Source organism: Bos mutus, chromosome 25 (genome assembly GCF_027580195.1).
Source record: "Bos mutus isolate GX-2022 chromosome 25, NWIPB_WYAK_1.1, whole genome shotgun sequence".
NCBI lineage: Eukaryota > Metazoa > Chordata > Mammalia > Artiodactyla > Bovidae > Bos > Bos mutus.
The window spans coordinates 24,353,213-24,370,111 of record NC_091641.1 but is presented as its reverse complement, the minus strand read 5'-3'; the positions used below and the strand labels follow the sequence as shown (position 1 = coordinate 24,370,111).

General features: G+C 44.1%; 1 protein-coding gene across 1 annotated transcript in view; it reads right to left on the bottom strand.

Annotated features, from left to right (window-relative positions):
• Positions 1–217: 217 nt before the first annotated feature.
• The window catches only part of GPR139 (G protein-coupled receptor 139), a 42,661-nt gene continuing 25,979 nt past the window's right edge, over positions 218–16,899 (bottom strand). Inside the window, exon 2 of the mRNA XM_005909404.2 lies at positions 218–1,152. Coding sequence (XP_005909466.1) covers positions 218–1,152 — 935 coding nt within the window. The remainder of the gene's footprint in view (positions 1,153–16,899) is intronic.

Genomic DNA, 16,899 nt, shown 5'->3' with positions numbered 1-16,899 from the left:
TGACTCGGTGGAAACAAATGCATAAATGAAAACAAGATTCAAGCTTTTGTTGTTTTTCTCCTCCATCTTTTCTCATCTACCAGTCTGAAAGGTGCTCAGTCTGTGGAGACAGGAAATCAGGTTAGCACTCTTAAGGAGAGCTCTTCAGCCACAGGATGGGCCACATTCCCATCTGGCAATGGATTATGCAGAGGCACTAGGTGTCAAACCTATGGGGTCATGGGGATACTTTTATAGGTTTTCCATTTTTGTCATACTGGTACACCAGCATCTTGATACAGTGTGAGTTGGCCGGTGAGATCCAGGGGCTACTTGTTATGGAAAAGTTATGGTTGGTGTAGAACTGAACGGGTTGCTTCTGGCACTTGAAGAAGGCCTTGAGAGTAGCGGCTGCCATGGCGCGGAACCGCTTGCTGATGAAGCAATAGAGGAAGAAGTTGATGGCCGTGTTCAGAAGGGCCAGCATGTTGGCAACATCGGACATGACGTGCACCAGCCAGCGGTTCTGGATGGGCGTCCCGTAAAGGTGGTAGAGGATCATGATGATGCGTGGGGCCCAGAGGGTGGCAAAGATGGAGGTGATGGTAAACAAGATGGCAGTGGTTTTCCCCGTGGAGTAGCCACGGAGGCGAAAATTGCTCTTCCTCCTGAGCTTGTACACAATGATGGAGTTCAAGATGAAGAAGATGGAACAGGGTACCAAGTACACAGTGAAGCAGTGAATCCAGATAAGGACATGATGCATGGACGTGCTGATGTAGTCTTCAGTCCAGAGGTTGGGCCACCAGTAGTAGGGGATACTGGTCAGGAAGCAGGTGATGTAAACACTTACGATGACTTTCCGGGTGCGGGCTGGGTAGGAGAGCGTGTGGTACTTGAGCGGGTGGCATACTGCAATATACCGGTCAATAGTTAATGGGACAGTAATCCAGATGGAAGTGTGGATGGATGAGAATTCCAGCACTTCTATGATCTTGTCGGGTACCTGAGGCATCTGCATGTTCAAGATGAAATCTTCCAATAGGAAGTCCACGAACACAATGAAAAAGAGGACCAAGATGTCAGCAGCAGCAAGTGCCAAGAGATAGTTGTACGAAGACTTCTGTCTCCTAGCCACCAGCTGAGAGAGGATGATCACGGTTAGGATATTTGCTGTGGAGAGAAGAGAATCTGGTTTACATCTGAAGCAAGGTGACTTTATTGGTTACTAGGGGCCCCTTAGGAATAGTGTCTTGGGCACTCCCACGGAAATCAAAGGGACTGAACCCATGTTCTTGAGGGAAACTTCTGCACTGCAGTTGCATCTCATATAAACATCCTGATACTATATGACAAAATTTCATGTTCTCATTGTACTTTGTCTGTCCTCACGCAGTCACAACAGTGGTGCTGCAGTTGTCCTCATTTCTGAAATGAAACTGAGGTTCAGAGAACGTAAGGAACTCGCTTAGAGTCAAGAGTTAGTAATTCATGTGACAGGAAACAAACTCAGATCTCCTAATCCTTAATCCTGTGCTCTTTCTTTCGTCTGACTTCAAGGAGGATATGGGGCTGGAATGGCATTTCCTGTGCTCAGGTAGGAGATTGGACTATATGACCTCTAGAGAATCTTTAGAACTTAGATTTTAAGACCTTTCCTTTGTAAGTGGGTTTAGAATGGAGAAGATTATGACCTTTAAATTATTTTTTTAAATAAATTATATTTATTTTTAGAATAAGTAGTCTATACACATGGTACATAATTAAAGTTAATATGAGAGAAAGATAAAATTTCCTTCCACTCTTATACTCCAACCACCCAATTACCCCTCCCTCAGGGCAATCATAGTTAAATAATTAGTGCTTTACATGTCTGTGTAATACATGTTGTATATAGTTTTGCAAAAAGAATAGTAATACATTATTTTTCTGGAGATCAGAATTGTTTTGAAATGCATCCACATAGTTTCTGATCAATTTTAAGAAGCAAATATCTCTCTGAGTAAGATACATCTGCAAAGTCATTAGGGACTCATTCTAAAAGGATATCCCAATGGATAACATCTGAAAGTCATTCTACACTTGACTCTCATTAACTTACAACCAACTCTGAAATTTGAACATTGTTAATCATAGTTTTCAGAGAAGGCAATGGCACCCCACTCCAGTACTCTTGCCTGGAAAATCCCGTGGATGGAGGAGCCTGGTGGGCTGCAGTCCATGGGGTCGAGAAGAGTCGGACATGACTGAGCAACTTCACTTTCACTTTTCCCTTTCATGCATTGGAGAAGGAAATGGCAACCCACTCCAGTGTTCTTGCCTGGAGAATCCCAGGGACGGGGGAGCCTGGTGGGCTGCCATCTCTGGGGTCGCACAGAGTGGGACACGACTGAAGTGACTTAGCAGTCATAGTTTGCAAACAAGGGTCTCAGAGAATTTATGTCCCTTGTTTGAAGTGCAGTGGCAGGGCTGGTATCCAGGGCTGTCTTTCTTGCATGCATCTTTAAAATTATTTCACAATAGTTCACAAGTGAAAATGTAGTATACACACCCTGGCGTATTCATTACTCAGATTAAACAAATGTTAACATCTTGCCACATATGTTTTAATTTTGTTTTTAAAGAAGGAATGATGCTATATTCACAGTTGAAGTCTTCTTTGAAATTGTTCCAGCTCATCCTTTCCTTCTCCCATTCCCTCCCTAGAGGCAGCCACAGTGCTGTTGTCTCTGGGGCCACATTTGCATAATCTTAACTTTCTTTTATGCAGAACCTGCCACTCTACATGATGCTGTTTTTCACTCAACAAGATGCTTTTGAGATCTATTTTTACTGATACATGTAGATCTGTTTGACTCATCTTAATGACTATAGAGCAATCCCATTAATAAATTTGCCAGAATTTATTTATTCACTTATCCATAGACATATTTATGCATATACAAACGTATGTCTATATATGTCTCTATGTATATATACACATATTGCATAGACATATACATCTAGCTGTCTACAGTGTATATATATACTGACATATTATATGGACATCTATATGTGTATATATATACACACACACGCATTTAAACTGGTTTCAGGATTTTGCTCTCACAATCTGCTATAGTTAATACCTTGATATGGCTCTCCATGAGAAGTAGCTACATGTGAGAGTTTCTCTCAGGTAGTATATACATATTAGAAGTGTGTTTCCTATGTTTCAGAGTATGTGCACCTTCGCCTTTACCGGATATTGCTGAACTGCTCTGTAGAGTGGTGTTACTAACCTGCACTCCCAGCAGTAGACTATGAGTGTTCCAGTTGCTCATGACCTCTCTGTACTTGGCATTGTCAGGTTTTTGATTTATTTGTTTAAGTCTGTGCCATCCTTGTTCTTGTTCAAGGCACTTGGAAATTACATTTTGAAGTGGTGGAGAGTTAAGGTACCAATTATATTAATTATCCAGTATTCAAACCCAGGACTAATACCCAAGCTCAAAACCACTTGATAATATCAATACTTCTAAACAGGGGTGGGAGTACCATGCAGGTATGCTACACCCTGTATAATGAAGAAACATTATAAGTAAACTTTAAGTCAACACCTAAGAAAAGAGGCCCATTAAAGCAAAATTCTTTGTTTTATTAATCCTGAAATTTCAAAAATTTACTTATCCAGCTTTGTCTGACTTTATGGCATATCACGTTCCACTTTGTTTCCAGCCAGAGAAAAGTGATTTCTGTTCTCTAGGTTGCCTCTGACTTAGAAAAGTGCCATTATTTCTCAGAACCTCTTTTTCCATTCATTAAATAATGCCCATGCTCTCTCTCATGTCCCTGCTCTGCTCCCGCCTTATAAGGGGGGACAGAATGAATAAATGCTGAGGTCTCCCCAGAAAAAAATGTCATACAGTCATCCTTTAGTATCCACAGGGTATTGGTTCCAGGACCCCCCTGTGATACCAAAATCTGCCACTGCTCTAGTCCTGTGTATAAAATTGTAGAGTACAGATGACTCTCTGACTCTCTGGGTTGCCATTCACAAATACAGAGAGCTGACTGTATATATTCTGCAGAGAGTGACTCTTCACCACCATCTCTTACTTCTTCATCGAAACCTATTTGTAGTGTGGTGCTAAAAATCTTTCATAACTAAACTCTTTAAAAATATTCAAGCTCCATCTAATTAGTCCTTTAAGCCAGGCAAGTCATCAACTTCAGATGAAATTGCCAGCTATTCATATTTGACATTTCCTTAAGTTCCTAGTAATTGCATCTCTCGAGAAACTAACCCGCAGCCATTGAGTTTCCCATTTCTTTCATGCAGGTAGTTTTGCCCCCAAGGCAACATCAAGAACACTTAAGACATCCTTGGGATGAGAGAGATGTGTGAGCCACAGAGACCCAGAGGGGAATGGAACAGTGCCTGTGTATTGATTTTCTGAAAAAGAAATCAGAAAGTAGAATTTTCAACTCTTAAGGTTTGACATTTGCTATAATTCCTCACACTGAAAAATCCTTTCATTTCCACTGTGACAGTTTTTTCCCCAAAGAAAAGGAGCGGTGTTGACAGGCCCTGTATTTATAAAGGTTGAATAAGCGAAGAAACCCGAGTCATCACCACCTGAAATTCCATTTCTTAGTTTTTTCCTCAAACTAACTGGCCCAAGAATCTGTTGTGTGGAAACCCAACCAAATCCCATCCAAGCAAGTCCCCATGAACTTCATGATCAAAATGTCAATGCTTCTAAAAAACAAATCCTTTCTGTCAATGTTGTCTTTGGACAGGTTTAAGCTCCTGGGTAATATAAAGCCCATGTTTTGTGATTGCAAAGCTTCTTGGTTATATTATTGGGGGGATTCGTTTCCTATACTTTGCAGCTTACCGTACACAAATTTGAGAGGATTTGGGGAACAGCTAAAAGAACAACACAGGTCGGGCTGTCAGACCCCACCACTGGACGGTTGACTGGAGCAGAGGGGAAGGGTCAAGGTCTTCCTGAGGTATTTTCTATGTCTATGAGGTCTAAGAGTCCCTTCAGATTCCTCAGAAGAGCCCTGACTGGGAGTTCTGAGTTTACATCTCTTAATTCTGCTACATGTCTCTTTTTTTTGGTCTTTGAAAATTATTTTTTTCAATTATAAAAGTAAAATATACTTGTAAAAATTAAACATATCACTGCATAATAATATTATTAGCTCACTTTTATTGAACATTTATTTTTAAGCATCTTACACACAATACTTCAATTTAATCTTTACAACCACCCTGTGAGGTCATAACAGTTATCTGAAAGCTTTGAGGCTCAGAGAGGTTATAAGTAACTTGTTTGAGGTCACTCAGAAAGCGAGTGGTGAGCCAGGACAGCCAGGCTTTTTGTCTCCTGCATTTGTACATTTAACTATTACATCAGACCCTGGAAAGTGAAAGTCTGTCCAAATCCTATTTCCTAGAAATATTACAATATCTAGTTGCTTAGATGGCCCTCAGTGAACCACCTCCTGGTATTCATGCCTTTGTGTAGTCTCTTCCGTTTGATTCAGAGTTGGTCCCGTGACTCCCTTTTAACCAGTAGACTATTGTGGGAGTGACATTGCAAACTAGACTGTAAGTTTTTCAAAAGAATACTTGCTTTGGGAAGCTCTGTCTTGGAGTCCAACTGTGAGAAGTCCATGTCACTTGCAGAGGCCATGTGTAGGGACTCTGATTGAAAGCCCCAGGTGAGTTCATAGCTGACATCCAACACCAGTTGTCATGTGAGTGAGCACTCTTGGATGTCCAGCTCAGTGGAACCCCTGATAACTGCAGTCCCAGCTGCGCCTCTGCTGCAACTGCTAGAGACCTGGAGCAAGAGCCATCCAGCTGAGCCCAGTCAGCCTAAGAACCAGGACAAACAATCCCAAACTGTTGTGTTAAGGCTCTAAGTACTGGTTTACAATAGTTTACGATGCTGCAACCAGAACAGAGGTTAAGCATTTGGTGTTTGTTTCTCCAGGATATTTATATGCCTATAATTATAAATATAATTAGTAATATGATCATCACTGCAAAATGAGATCATACACTAATACTGTCATGCAAGCTGGTTTTTTTTTTTTAATTAGAAATTAGAATCTTCCTATGTCAACAATAGAGAAGGCAATGGCACCCCACTCCAGTACTCTTGCCTGGAAAATCCCATGGATGGAGGAGCCTGGTAGGCTGCAGTCCATGGGGTCGCTAAGAGTCGGACATGACTGAGCAACTTCACTTTCACTTTTCCCTTTCATGCATTGGAGAAGGAAATGGCAACCCACTCCAGTGTTCTTGCCTAGAGAATCCCAGGGACAAGGGAGCCTGGTGGGCTGCCATCTCTGGGGTCACACAGAGTCGGACACGACTGAAGCGACTTAGCAGCAGCAGCAGCATGTCAACAATATTCATGAAATATTCACCTATGGATGGACATTACTTGTTTTATTATTTTGGCCACTACAGAGTTTTGGCTACAGAGTTTTTATTATTTTGGCCACTACAGTTTTGGCCACTACAGATGTTTACAAATATATAAACATCTTTGCATATTTCTGTGGAATAAGTTCTCCAAAGTAGAAATGCTGGTTTAAAGGATAACACATTTTTTCTCTTCCCCTCTCTCTCCTTCCTTCCCTTTCTCCCTTTTGCTTTCTTCTTCCCTCTTTCCCTCCCTGTCTGCCTCCTCTCTTCCTAAAGACAGCTAATAGAATTTGTAAGAAGGAAAGGAGCTCAAGTTGAAGCTACAAAGAGATTTAGGTTAGACATCAAAGAGCACTTTCTGACTGCAGTGGCAGTTATGTGAACTAGAGCAGGCCATTGATACCACAGCTGTTTGGTCCATGCAGGTCTTCCAAAAAGAACAGAGTTGTGTATTTGGGCTGATTAAATTCCTGGGATTACCTTCTATAAATCCTCTCTCTCTGCATTCTAAATCATGTTCTTGTGAATTTCCCAAAAGAGAACCATTCAACCCTTTCAGCCACCATCCCCTGTGACTTAAATGAATCCCCCTCTCCTTCAGATGCCCATGTTTTGCACTAGAAGAGGCAGTCCACATGTCCTACAGATACAGCAGGACCCCTGACATTGTGAGCAATTCTGGTCATGTTATTTATGTGGCTGCTGGAAGGTACCTCAAGGACAGATTTTTAGGAAAAGCAATTTCCAAGTCCTGCAAGCAAGAAATCAGCAGTGTCCTTGTTTAGTCAGCTGTGGGGGCTGAATTGTGTGATGGGACATTGCCTCTTTTGGGCTGTCACTTTCCTACTGTTACCTTTTCAATTACAGATCTTGGAGTGGAGAAAGGGGAAACAAAATGATGCTAGCTCTGGAATCCTGAACCAGGCTGGTGCTACTGCCCTGGTTCCCTTGTGGTGGGGAGGGCACCAGGTTGATGCATCTAGAGGGTCCAGAAGAGGAAGGAGGCATTGTTTCCATTGCAGCTGCCACACCTGCGATGCAGAGTATCAGGTGTGTGGTGGGGGGTGATGGGGCTCAGAGCTACACAACTGATGCCTTCCCCAAGGAGTACAGCTCTGCAGTGTTTGATGATTATAGTGCCCTGAGTGCATGGTGGGCCCAAACCTGTGGGATGCAGGGCCAGGGGGAGTATGACCCTCTTGTATACTCTCCCACCCTTAGGCCAATGTCTTTGTCATCTGTGCCTCCACTGCAGAGAATGTGTGGCATCAGTGGCATCCGGAGGTGTTACCACTACCTGGAGGTGCCCAGCCTCCTGGTGGACATCAGGGAAGACCCGAGAGCCCAGCCTGATACCTGTGGCTTCTCAAGGAGCAGAGCAGACCCATGCTGTGTGCTAGGAGGGGGGCTCAACTTGGCGGCAGGACAGCACTCAGCTTGGGACATCCCCTGCCTCCCCAGCTGAGCCTAAAGGACAATTCTGAACCCCCTGGAGGTGTTTCCTGAATGCCTTACAAAAGGCCCACAGGAAAGGGGCTTTGGGCTCTGCTCCAGCCGCTTGGGAACACCAGGTACTCTTGAGAGCTCAAGGTTGTGCCCCTCCCCAAGAAGCAGCCTGGTGCCCCTCCCTGTTTTCCCACACAGACACTGCTGCCTAGGTGCTACGTCCTCTCAGGTTAAGAGCTTTCAGCTGTCCTGTCCTTAACTGCTCCCTCACTGCTCTTCAAACTCTTCCCTGCTCAAGATGCTCTCTCCTTTCCCCAAAGAAGGAGCCACAAAACCCAAGGAAAACAAATGCATCCTAACCTACCCCCACATGCCCAGGCTGCTTCTGCATCTGCTGACTGACTCCGCCCCCACCCCCTCTGGGCCTTTCCCACCCCATCAGCATCAGGAAAATCTGTCTCCAGTGGGGGTGGGGTGGTGGGGAAGATGATGCTGACAAGACTTGGTATTCAGTTTTTTTGACCTCTGTGGATGGTGTCAGGAGGTCTTCAGGAGGTTGTGCCCTCCTGAGGGCTCCTAGGAGAGGAGCAGGAAAGGGTTTCCAACCCCAGGCACTGCCTGCTGGCCAGTGGCCATCCTTGTTTCCTGTTGTTCCACTTGGTTCAGAGCAGAAGCCAGGGAATGTGGAATGTCCTTCCTGAAGTTGGTTGTTAGAGGCATAAAACTGACTGTGGCTGGTGGAGTGGAGATCAGGTCGCGGGGCCCCACCTCATAGGAAGGTAATCCCTGAGAGATGCCTTCAAGATTCCTGGAAGGGCCATTTGTTCCTTTTGCTCTTTACAGGCTAAAAGTTGCAAATCATAGTGGAAGAAGTTATGAAGTAGAGTGACTAATCTCCCTGAGCCTCATTTCCTACATCTGTGAATTTGGCATCAGTATAAATGATACCATCATAGACTGATGGAAAGATAGAGGAAATACAGTGTGTAAAATGCTCCCAGAACATGGTGAGCGCTCTGTAAATGTTAGTTGTTACTTTTCACATCTGGCCTGAACACACTGTTCAGTTCAGCAGACAATATTGAGCTGGAGGCCAGACCCCGTGCTGGAAGTACAGCTGAATAGGAGAGAGTCCGAGCTCTCAAAGAATCCATAGAAGAGTCCTGTTTACCTCTATGGATCATTCTGGGCATTACAGTCCTGTCACCTTATCTGGAAATTCTTCATTCCCAATCCCTCTAGCTGCATCTGTATTTCACCTCCAGCCTCCTCTTTGTTTCTCTGTTTGGTGGAGGAAAAACATTGTGCTTTACTACTTGATGATTCAGTTGTCTCTTCCGTTCTCTGAAACAGCCTCTGTTCTTTTTAAATTCTAGTTCTTATTTTGATAGCCCCTTAATTTTCTTTGTAACTTTACTATCATGTCCTTCACTGTTATACTACTTGTCGCCACACATAGCATTTGAATGTATTCTTTTCAAAGTAGGATCAGTGTTTCCTGCTTTCCTTGATTCGCTCTAGGATCTCATGCCTAGCATGAGAGCAGAGCTTGAGGCAGGGATGACAAAAATATTAAATCTTCAATTGATTGGTAGGGGCTGCTGGGCACCATATTGAAACTTTCCCCAAAATCACACCTGTGTTTGGTAGTGCTGTGATGGATTGGTGATGTCTGCCATCATGGGAGAAAGAAAACAAAAACGCTGTGGGGATTTGCCCTGAGGAAGTCTTAGGACCTGGATCCATGGTGCAGCTTTCCTTTCCCTCAGAACTTAAGGAAGTAGTTGTTTCCGGTGTTGACCAGGACTAGTTGAGACCTAGCAAGACAACCCACTCCAATATTCTTGCCTGGAGAATTTCATGGACAGAGGAGCCTGGCGGGCTACAGTCCATGGAGTCACAAGAGTCAGACACAACTTAGCGACTAAACCACTGTCAACCAAGCCTGCCTTTGCAGTTGCCTAGTCAGCAAGAGCTAAGATGGCTGCCACCCCAGGCCAGTCAGTCTGACTCAGGGCAATGGGGAGAAGGGAGTCAGCATCTAGGCCAAGGGCCAATCAGTTGGCCTTCTCTTGTCAGTAAAATTGATTCTGGCTTTTTGACCAGGGGCAGCTTCTTTGGGTAACCACAACAACTACTAGATTCTCAACTGGGAAACCACATTCAAGTTGGCCAACTACTCAAATGTCTCCAAACCACACTTCTCAGTGCCAAGCTTCATTGTCTTATGACTGCCATATATTGAGCATCTACTGTGTGCTGGGTGGCTTTGTATAGATGAGATGATTTTATGAGATTTGCTGGTGAACATTTTTACTTTCAAAGTTATGCATTTAATTTAAATGGTATTAGAGGAATGTTATTTTTCCATTTAGGGCAGTGATCAAAGCCTGTGTATAAAATAACTTTATTTAAAAAGTGAGTTGATTTAAAGAAGTATATAAAATGGCAGTGCAAGCATTCTCTGATCTCCACTTTACAAATGAGGAGAAACTAATATTCAGGAAGGGTGAGCCACCTGCCCAAGATGGCACAGCTGGGAAGTCTAAGAAGCATTTTGAGAGCACTTGATGGTGCCATTCTGGGTCAAGTTTTGTACCAAGTGAGGGATGCAGCTGTGTTTTCTCAGCTCTGAGGCTTTTGTCACAGAGACAGATGTGGGCAGGGCTTGAGGTGACTGGCCAGAAAACACAGAGCAGAAGAGTTATCAGAAAGGATGGGCTTGGGTTAAAGTGAGAGGCATGAATTTTGGAGTCTGGAGGAGCTGGGTTAGCGCTCCAGATCCTCACATTTCTCATGGCACCCTTGGGCAAGTAAATGCAGGGGGAACTGATAAATGAGGGTAACAGTGGTGTCTGGTCCAGAGGGCTATTTTGAGGATTAGAGGGAATCACACACAGATAAAGCTCTTGGCATGGTGCCTGGTACAGGGACAGCGTGTGGTAAATGGTCTCAGTTAGTGTCTTTGAGTGTGATGACCAGTCCTGTGAAGGCGACAAACTGAACCAGGCAAAAGCCTGATGCAGAGGCAACAGCACGAATCTAGGTGGGGCTTCTCCTGGTGTAGTTCTTGAGGTTTGGAGAACTGGCTCTAGAAGAGACCTCTGACTTATTTTTCTTACTTGGTCAGTAAAAGTGTCCTTCAGGCTGCTGTATGTTACATATGAAAGTTGTTAAGAGAGTAAATCCTAAGAGTTCTCATCACAAGGAAAACTATTTTTGTTTCCTTCTCTGCTTTCTCTTTTTCTTGTATTGCATCTGTATGAGATGACGATGTCAACTAAACTTATTGGAGTAATCATTTCATACTATACGTAAGTCAGCCATCATACTGTACACCTTACACTTATGCAGTGATGTATGCCAATGATATCTTGATAAAACTGAAGAAAGAAAGCATCCTTAGCTTTTCCAATATTATTAGGAGACCCCTCGGGATTAGACTGAGTTCTCACGTAGACACTTCTGTGCTCCTGGACAAGTTGCTTCCATTCTCAGAGCCTCAATTTCCAGATCTGCAAAGTGAGCCAGTTAATAAAGCAATAATGAAAAAAAATAGCATCATAGCTCCCATTCGGTAAAGGTGGGCAGTGGTTTAACAGGTACACAAGAAAAGGGAGGGCTCCCAGAGAGTGTGACCAGTATGTGCCAAGTCAAAGAGAAGGAAAAAGGAAGATCCCTCACCATCCTCGCAGGGCAGCTAATATTTATTGAGTGTTTACTGTGTGTCAGACTCTGAACTCAGTTCTTCATATACATGAAGCACATTTCATGTCTATAATATCAAACATTATCTAATATTAAATATCCAACAGGGCTTCCCTAGTGGCTCAGATAGTAAAGAATCTGCCCACAGTGTAGGAAACCTGGGTTCGATTCCTGGGTTGGGAAGATCCCCTGGAGAACAGAATGACAACCCACTCCGGTATTCTTGCCTGGAAAATTTTATGGACAGAGGATCCTGGCAGACTACAGTCCGTGGGATTGCAAAGAGTCAGACATGACTGAGTGACTAACACTTTCACTTTCAAATATCCAATATACAATATTTGCTAATAAAGTAAGTACTCTTTTCATTCCTTTATTATAGATGAGAGAGACTGAGGCTCAGAGGGTGAAGAAGTTGACTGAAGTTGGATGCAAAAGTGTCAAATGCCTCTCCCAGTTCTTCCACTCACACAGATCTGTAATACAAGGGCTGAGCATATGCAGTAATAATTGGGACATTTATTAATAATGATTCCCTTTACTAGGCACTTGCTATTGTGGCCCACTTGTTAGAGGTTTTACTGGAATCAGATTTAATCCTTACACAACATTAGGAGATAGATACTATTTATTAATAGGCCCATTATAGAGTTGAGAACACTGAGGCTCAGTGGGTTAAGAGACTGGCCCACTAGATGTGCGCTGGACCTAGGATCCAAAAACAATTTATTAGACTTTAGAGTATGTTTGATTAGCTCAAGGGAACCGACCATTAAGTAGAAAAGGGTCAATTCTTTCTCTGTTTCTTTCTTTTTTTTTTTTTTTTTAACAGTAGGTATCAGCTGGCATGTATATAGCATGAGGTAGCTGAGGGAAAAATTCCCTACAGAGGATTTGTAAGTCCTTCAAGAATACTCACCAACTGGTATAGCCACTATGGAGAATGGTATGGAGGTTCCTTAAAAAACTAAAAATAGAGCAGTGCCACCTCTGGGCATATATCCAGAGAAAAACACGATCCCAAAGGGTACATGCACCCCAGTGTTCATTGCAGCACTGTTTACAGTAGGCAAGACACGGAAGCAACCTAAATGTCCATCAACAGAGGGATGGATAAAGAAGATGTAGTACATATATACAGTGAACTATTACTCTGCCATTAAAAAGAATGAAATAGAGCCAACATGGATGGACCTAGAGATTAGAGATTGTCATACTAAGTGCTAAGTCACTTCAGTCATGTCTGACTCTTTGTGACCCTGTGGACTATAGCCCATGAGGATCCTCTGCCCATGGGATTTTTCAGGCAACAATACTGGAGTGAGTTGCCATTTCCTCCTCCAGAGGATCTCTTCCCAACCCAGAGACCAAACCTGGGTCTCTTATATCTCCTGCATTGGCAGGTGGGTTCTTTACCTCTAGCGCCACCTGGGAAGCCCTGAGATTGTCATACTGAGTGAAGTAAATCAGACAGAGAAGGCAAAATATCATATGACATCCCTTATATGTGGAATCTAAAAAGAAATGATACAAATGAACTTACAAAATAGAAAGGGACTCAGAGACATAGTGAACAATCATGGTTGCCAGGGGGAAAGAAGGGGAGGGAGTGATGGGGAGTTTGGGATGGACATGTACACTGCTGTATTTAAAATGGATAACCAATGAGGACATACTGCATAGCCCATGGAACTCTGCTCAATGATGTGCAACAGTCTGGATGGGAAGGGAGTTTGGGGGAGAATGGAAACAGGTATACATATGGCTGAACTCTTTCACTGTTCACCTGCAATTATCACAGCATTGTTAACTGGCTATACCCCAATACAAAGTAAGAAGTTATTTTTTTTAAAAAAGGACACCTACCACTCCCAGCCCCTGGGAATAAACAAGGGTAAAGAGACAGGGGGTTCATCTCTGCCTCTGAGGGTCTAATTTCTTCCTTCAAGTACAAGGCTTATGACTGGGGCCCTCTCCATGGCTCCTCCGGATATGGAATGGTGCTCGCACCGGCTAATCCTCCCTGGGATTCACCCCAGGTGCTTGCCACTGGTGGCTGCTGTGTACACAGGATGCTCATTTGCTTGACAGTTTTGTGGACCCAGAGTGATGGTCACTGGGTGTCAGGGGACCAACAGGAAGTCAGAGGCTTCTGGGCTCTTCATCTGGAGTTCACTTGGGTGTCAGAGGCTAATTGTGGCTGCGCTCAGGTTGTCACTGTTTGATTAAACATCTTGCGCTAAGCACCATCTGTCTCCCAATGGCTGCTGGGGGTAGGTATTTGCAGCTATGGGCAAATTTCTTATCAATCATGCATATAAAACACAGCCAGTATGAAAGCTTCATTTCTGTTGCCTGTCTTCTTCTGTGCAGTCAAGGACAATGGGACAATTAAAGGAGGCTGGCACTCATTTACACACTTCACAAACATTTACTGAGCAACTCACCCTGTGCCAGGCACGGGGCCATGCACTGCAGATGCAGTGCTGTGCAAACACATAGGTGGAACGAGTCCACAAGGGGCTTATGATCTATTTTAACCAAGTAGAGGTCTGTTCTGCTACCTACTAGCTCTGAGGCCTTAGGTGAATCACGCGTTTCTCTGGACCTTTTCTCATTCAAAAAGCATGTACTGGGCAGGTGCTAAGTGGCATTCACAGTACTGAGGCTGCTGGAGTGAGGAGGCAAGTCTCTCTCCACTGGCAAGGGAGGCAGAAAGGGAAAGAGGTTGCATGACTGAGAAGCGAGTGTGATCTAGAGGGCCCAGGTATTTTCTTGGTCCCACAGGGAGAAGGTGGGAATGAAATGGGGCCTGGGAAAGCTGCATGAAAGTGTGAAGAGGAGCTGGGATCCAGGACCTGCATGAGCAAAGGAAATGGGGTCATAGGTGACACAGTCAAGAACGAGGAACATAATAGATAAATTAAACAAATAATTCTTCAGCTAATAACCCAAGCTGTCTTTCTAGCCTGAAGGCTCTCTTCCCAGGGGCCATTTCCTAGGGACAGCTGATTGCCCTGCAGCTAAAGCCAGGTATAACCTGCAGCAATCAGCTGTCGACTTTGCACCTCCAGCTGCTTTCTAGAATAAGGTCTGCATCAAATGTCTCCAAGTTAAAAGAAGGAAAAGCAATACCAGGTGATGCCAAGAAAAAAATCCCACTCACTAGGATAACAAAAGTCCCAGGACACGTTGTAAAGGTTAATCTACTTACCCAGGGTTCCACTGCTATAGACACCACCAACCTGAGCACAACTCTCGCAACCACTTCTTTGATGATTTGGGAGGCACTTCAGGGATTCCCAGTGTCATCCCAGAATGAAAAGAGGCAAAGAGTAAAGATTCTGGAGACTTGCTGCTAGGGTGCAAACCTGCTTGTGCCACTTTCTAGCTGTGTGAACTTGGACAATTTACTTAACCCTTCTGTGCTTCACTTGGTACATCTATGTAAAAGATGATACAGTACAGGCTTTTGTGAGCATTAAATGAATTAATACATGGAAAGTGTCAAGCACAGTGCATGGTACCATATAGGCCATATAATTTTAACACCATAACTATTAGGTTAGAAGTCCAGAAGGGCATGAAGTGTATTTGCTTATTACTATTCACGTATTGCCAACCTCTTACACAGTCCCAAGCATATGGTTGTTGTTTAATCACTAAGTTGTGTCTGACTCTTTTGTGACCCATATGTACTGTAACTCGGGCTTCCAAGGTGGCTCAGTGGGTAAAGAACCCGCCTGCCAATGCAGGAGACATGAGACACGGGTTTAGTCCCTCAGTAGGGAAGATCCCCTGGAGGAGGGCATGACACCCACTCCAGTATTCTTGCCTGGAGAATCCCCATGGACAGAGGAGCCTGGTGGGCTACAGGCCATTGGGTCACAAAGAGTTGGACACAACTGCAACAACTTAGCAAGCATGTGCTGTAACCCACTAGGCTCCTCTGTTGATGGGATTTCCCAGGCAAGAATACACAAGTGGGTTGCCATTTCCTTTTCCAGGGGATCTTCCCAACCCGGGGGTCTAACCTGCATCTCCTGCATTGGCAGGTGGATTCTTAACCACTGAGCCATGAAAGAAGCCCTAGGCATATGGTAGGTACTCTAAATGGCACTCTAAATATCTATTGAATGAATGATTATGAATATAGATTAATGTGGCATTGTAGACATGCAGAAAAGGGCTTTGTCATAGTTTTGAATAGACTAGAAGATTGCTAAGTGTTTACTGTGGAAAATAAGTCAGGTGATGTGATCAAGGGTAATTGGAAATTAATTTAGTGTTCAGTGGGAGAGAGATCTTTTAAAGACTATCAGCTTCTCCATGTTTTGTGCCAGAATCTTCCATGTGACTCCAATTTCAGTTCAGTATAAATTTAGTGATGCCTAACTATGTGCCAAGCCTGGATCAGTCTCTCAAGGAGTACAGGACCCTGGGCTCAGGGTGCTGAGATCTTACTGAATAACTCATCCCAAGGCAACATGAGAAATCATTCAAACTCCTTGCTCCCTTCAATGACTATGCCATGGCTTATAAACTCAGATGGCACAAGATACCAGGCAGGTGACATCAATGTGTGAGGTGAGCCTGCAGGGGCCTTTAGTTGACTCCCTAGCTTATATCCCCTTTCAAGAGAGCGGCCACTGTTCAGTTTCACCTACTGGCTTCCGTGATGCTGGGAAGATTGCAGGCAGGAGAGTGGGGAGACAGAAGATGAGATGGTTGGATGGCATCGTCGACTCAATGGACATTAGTTTGAATAAACTCCAGGCGTACTGCAGTCCATGGGGTTGCAAAGAGTCAGACATGACTGAGAAACAACAACAACAACAACAAGTGGTTTCCCAGGAGGGAATGACAACCAACTGTGGCTGTGCTCAGTTGCTCAGTCATGTCCGACTCTTTGCAACCCTGTGGACTGCAGCACGCCAGGCTCCTCTGTCCATGGGATTTTCTAGGCAAGAATACTGGAGTGGGCTGCCATTTCTGTTTCCAGGGGATCCTTCTGACCCAGGGATCAAACTGCAGGTGGATTCTTTACCAGTGAGCCACCAGGGAAGCCAACTGTGGCTCGGTTATCCAATAATTCAAGAGAGACTTGCAAGCAACACACACATACAAAAACACACAGTGACCCATGGTCTCGGATTTGAGACCTCTGCTCTATAGCAAAATCCCGTGTCTTTGCACCGACACCCAGATACCTTCCATATCATTAGCTCCCTTCTGCATCCCATGCAAATGCTCTTCACTCCATGAGCTGTTGCCCCAGGGTGCAGTGCTCTTTTCTAGCTTTGTAGCACACTATGGGCTATTTCTTCTGCCTGGAA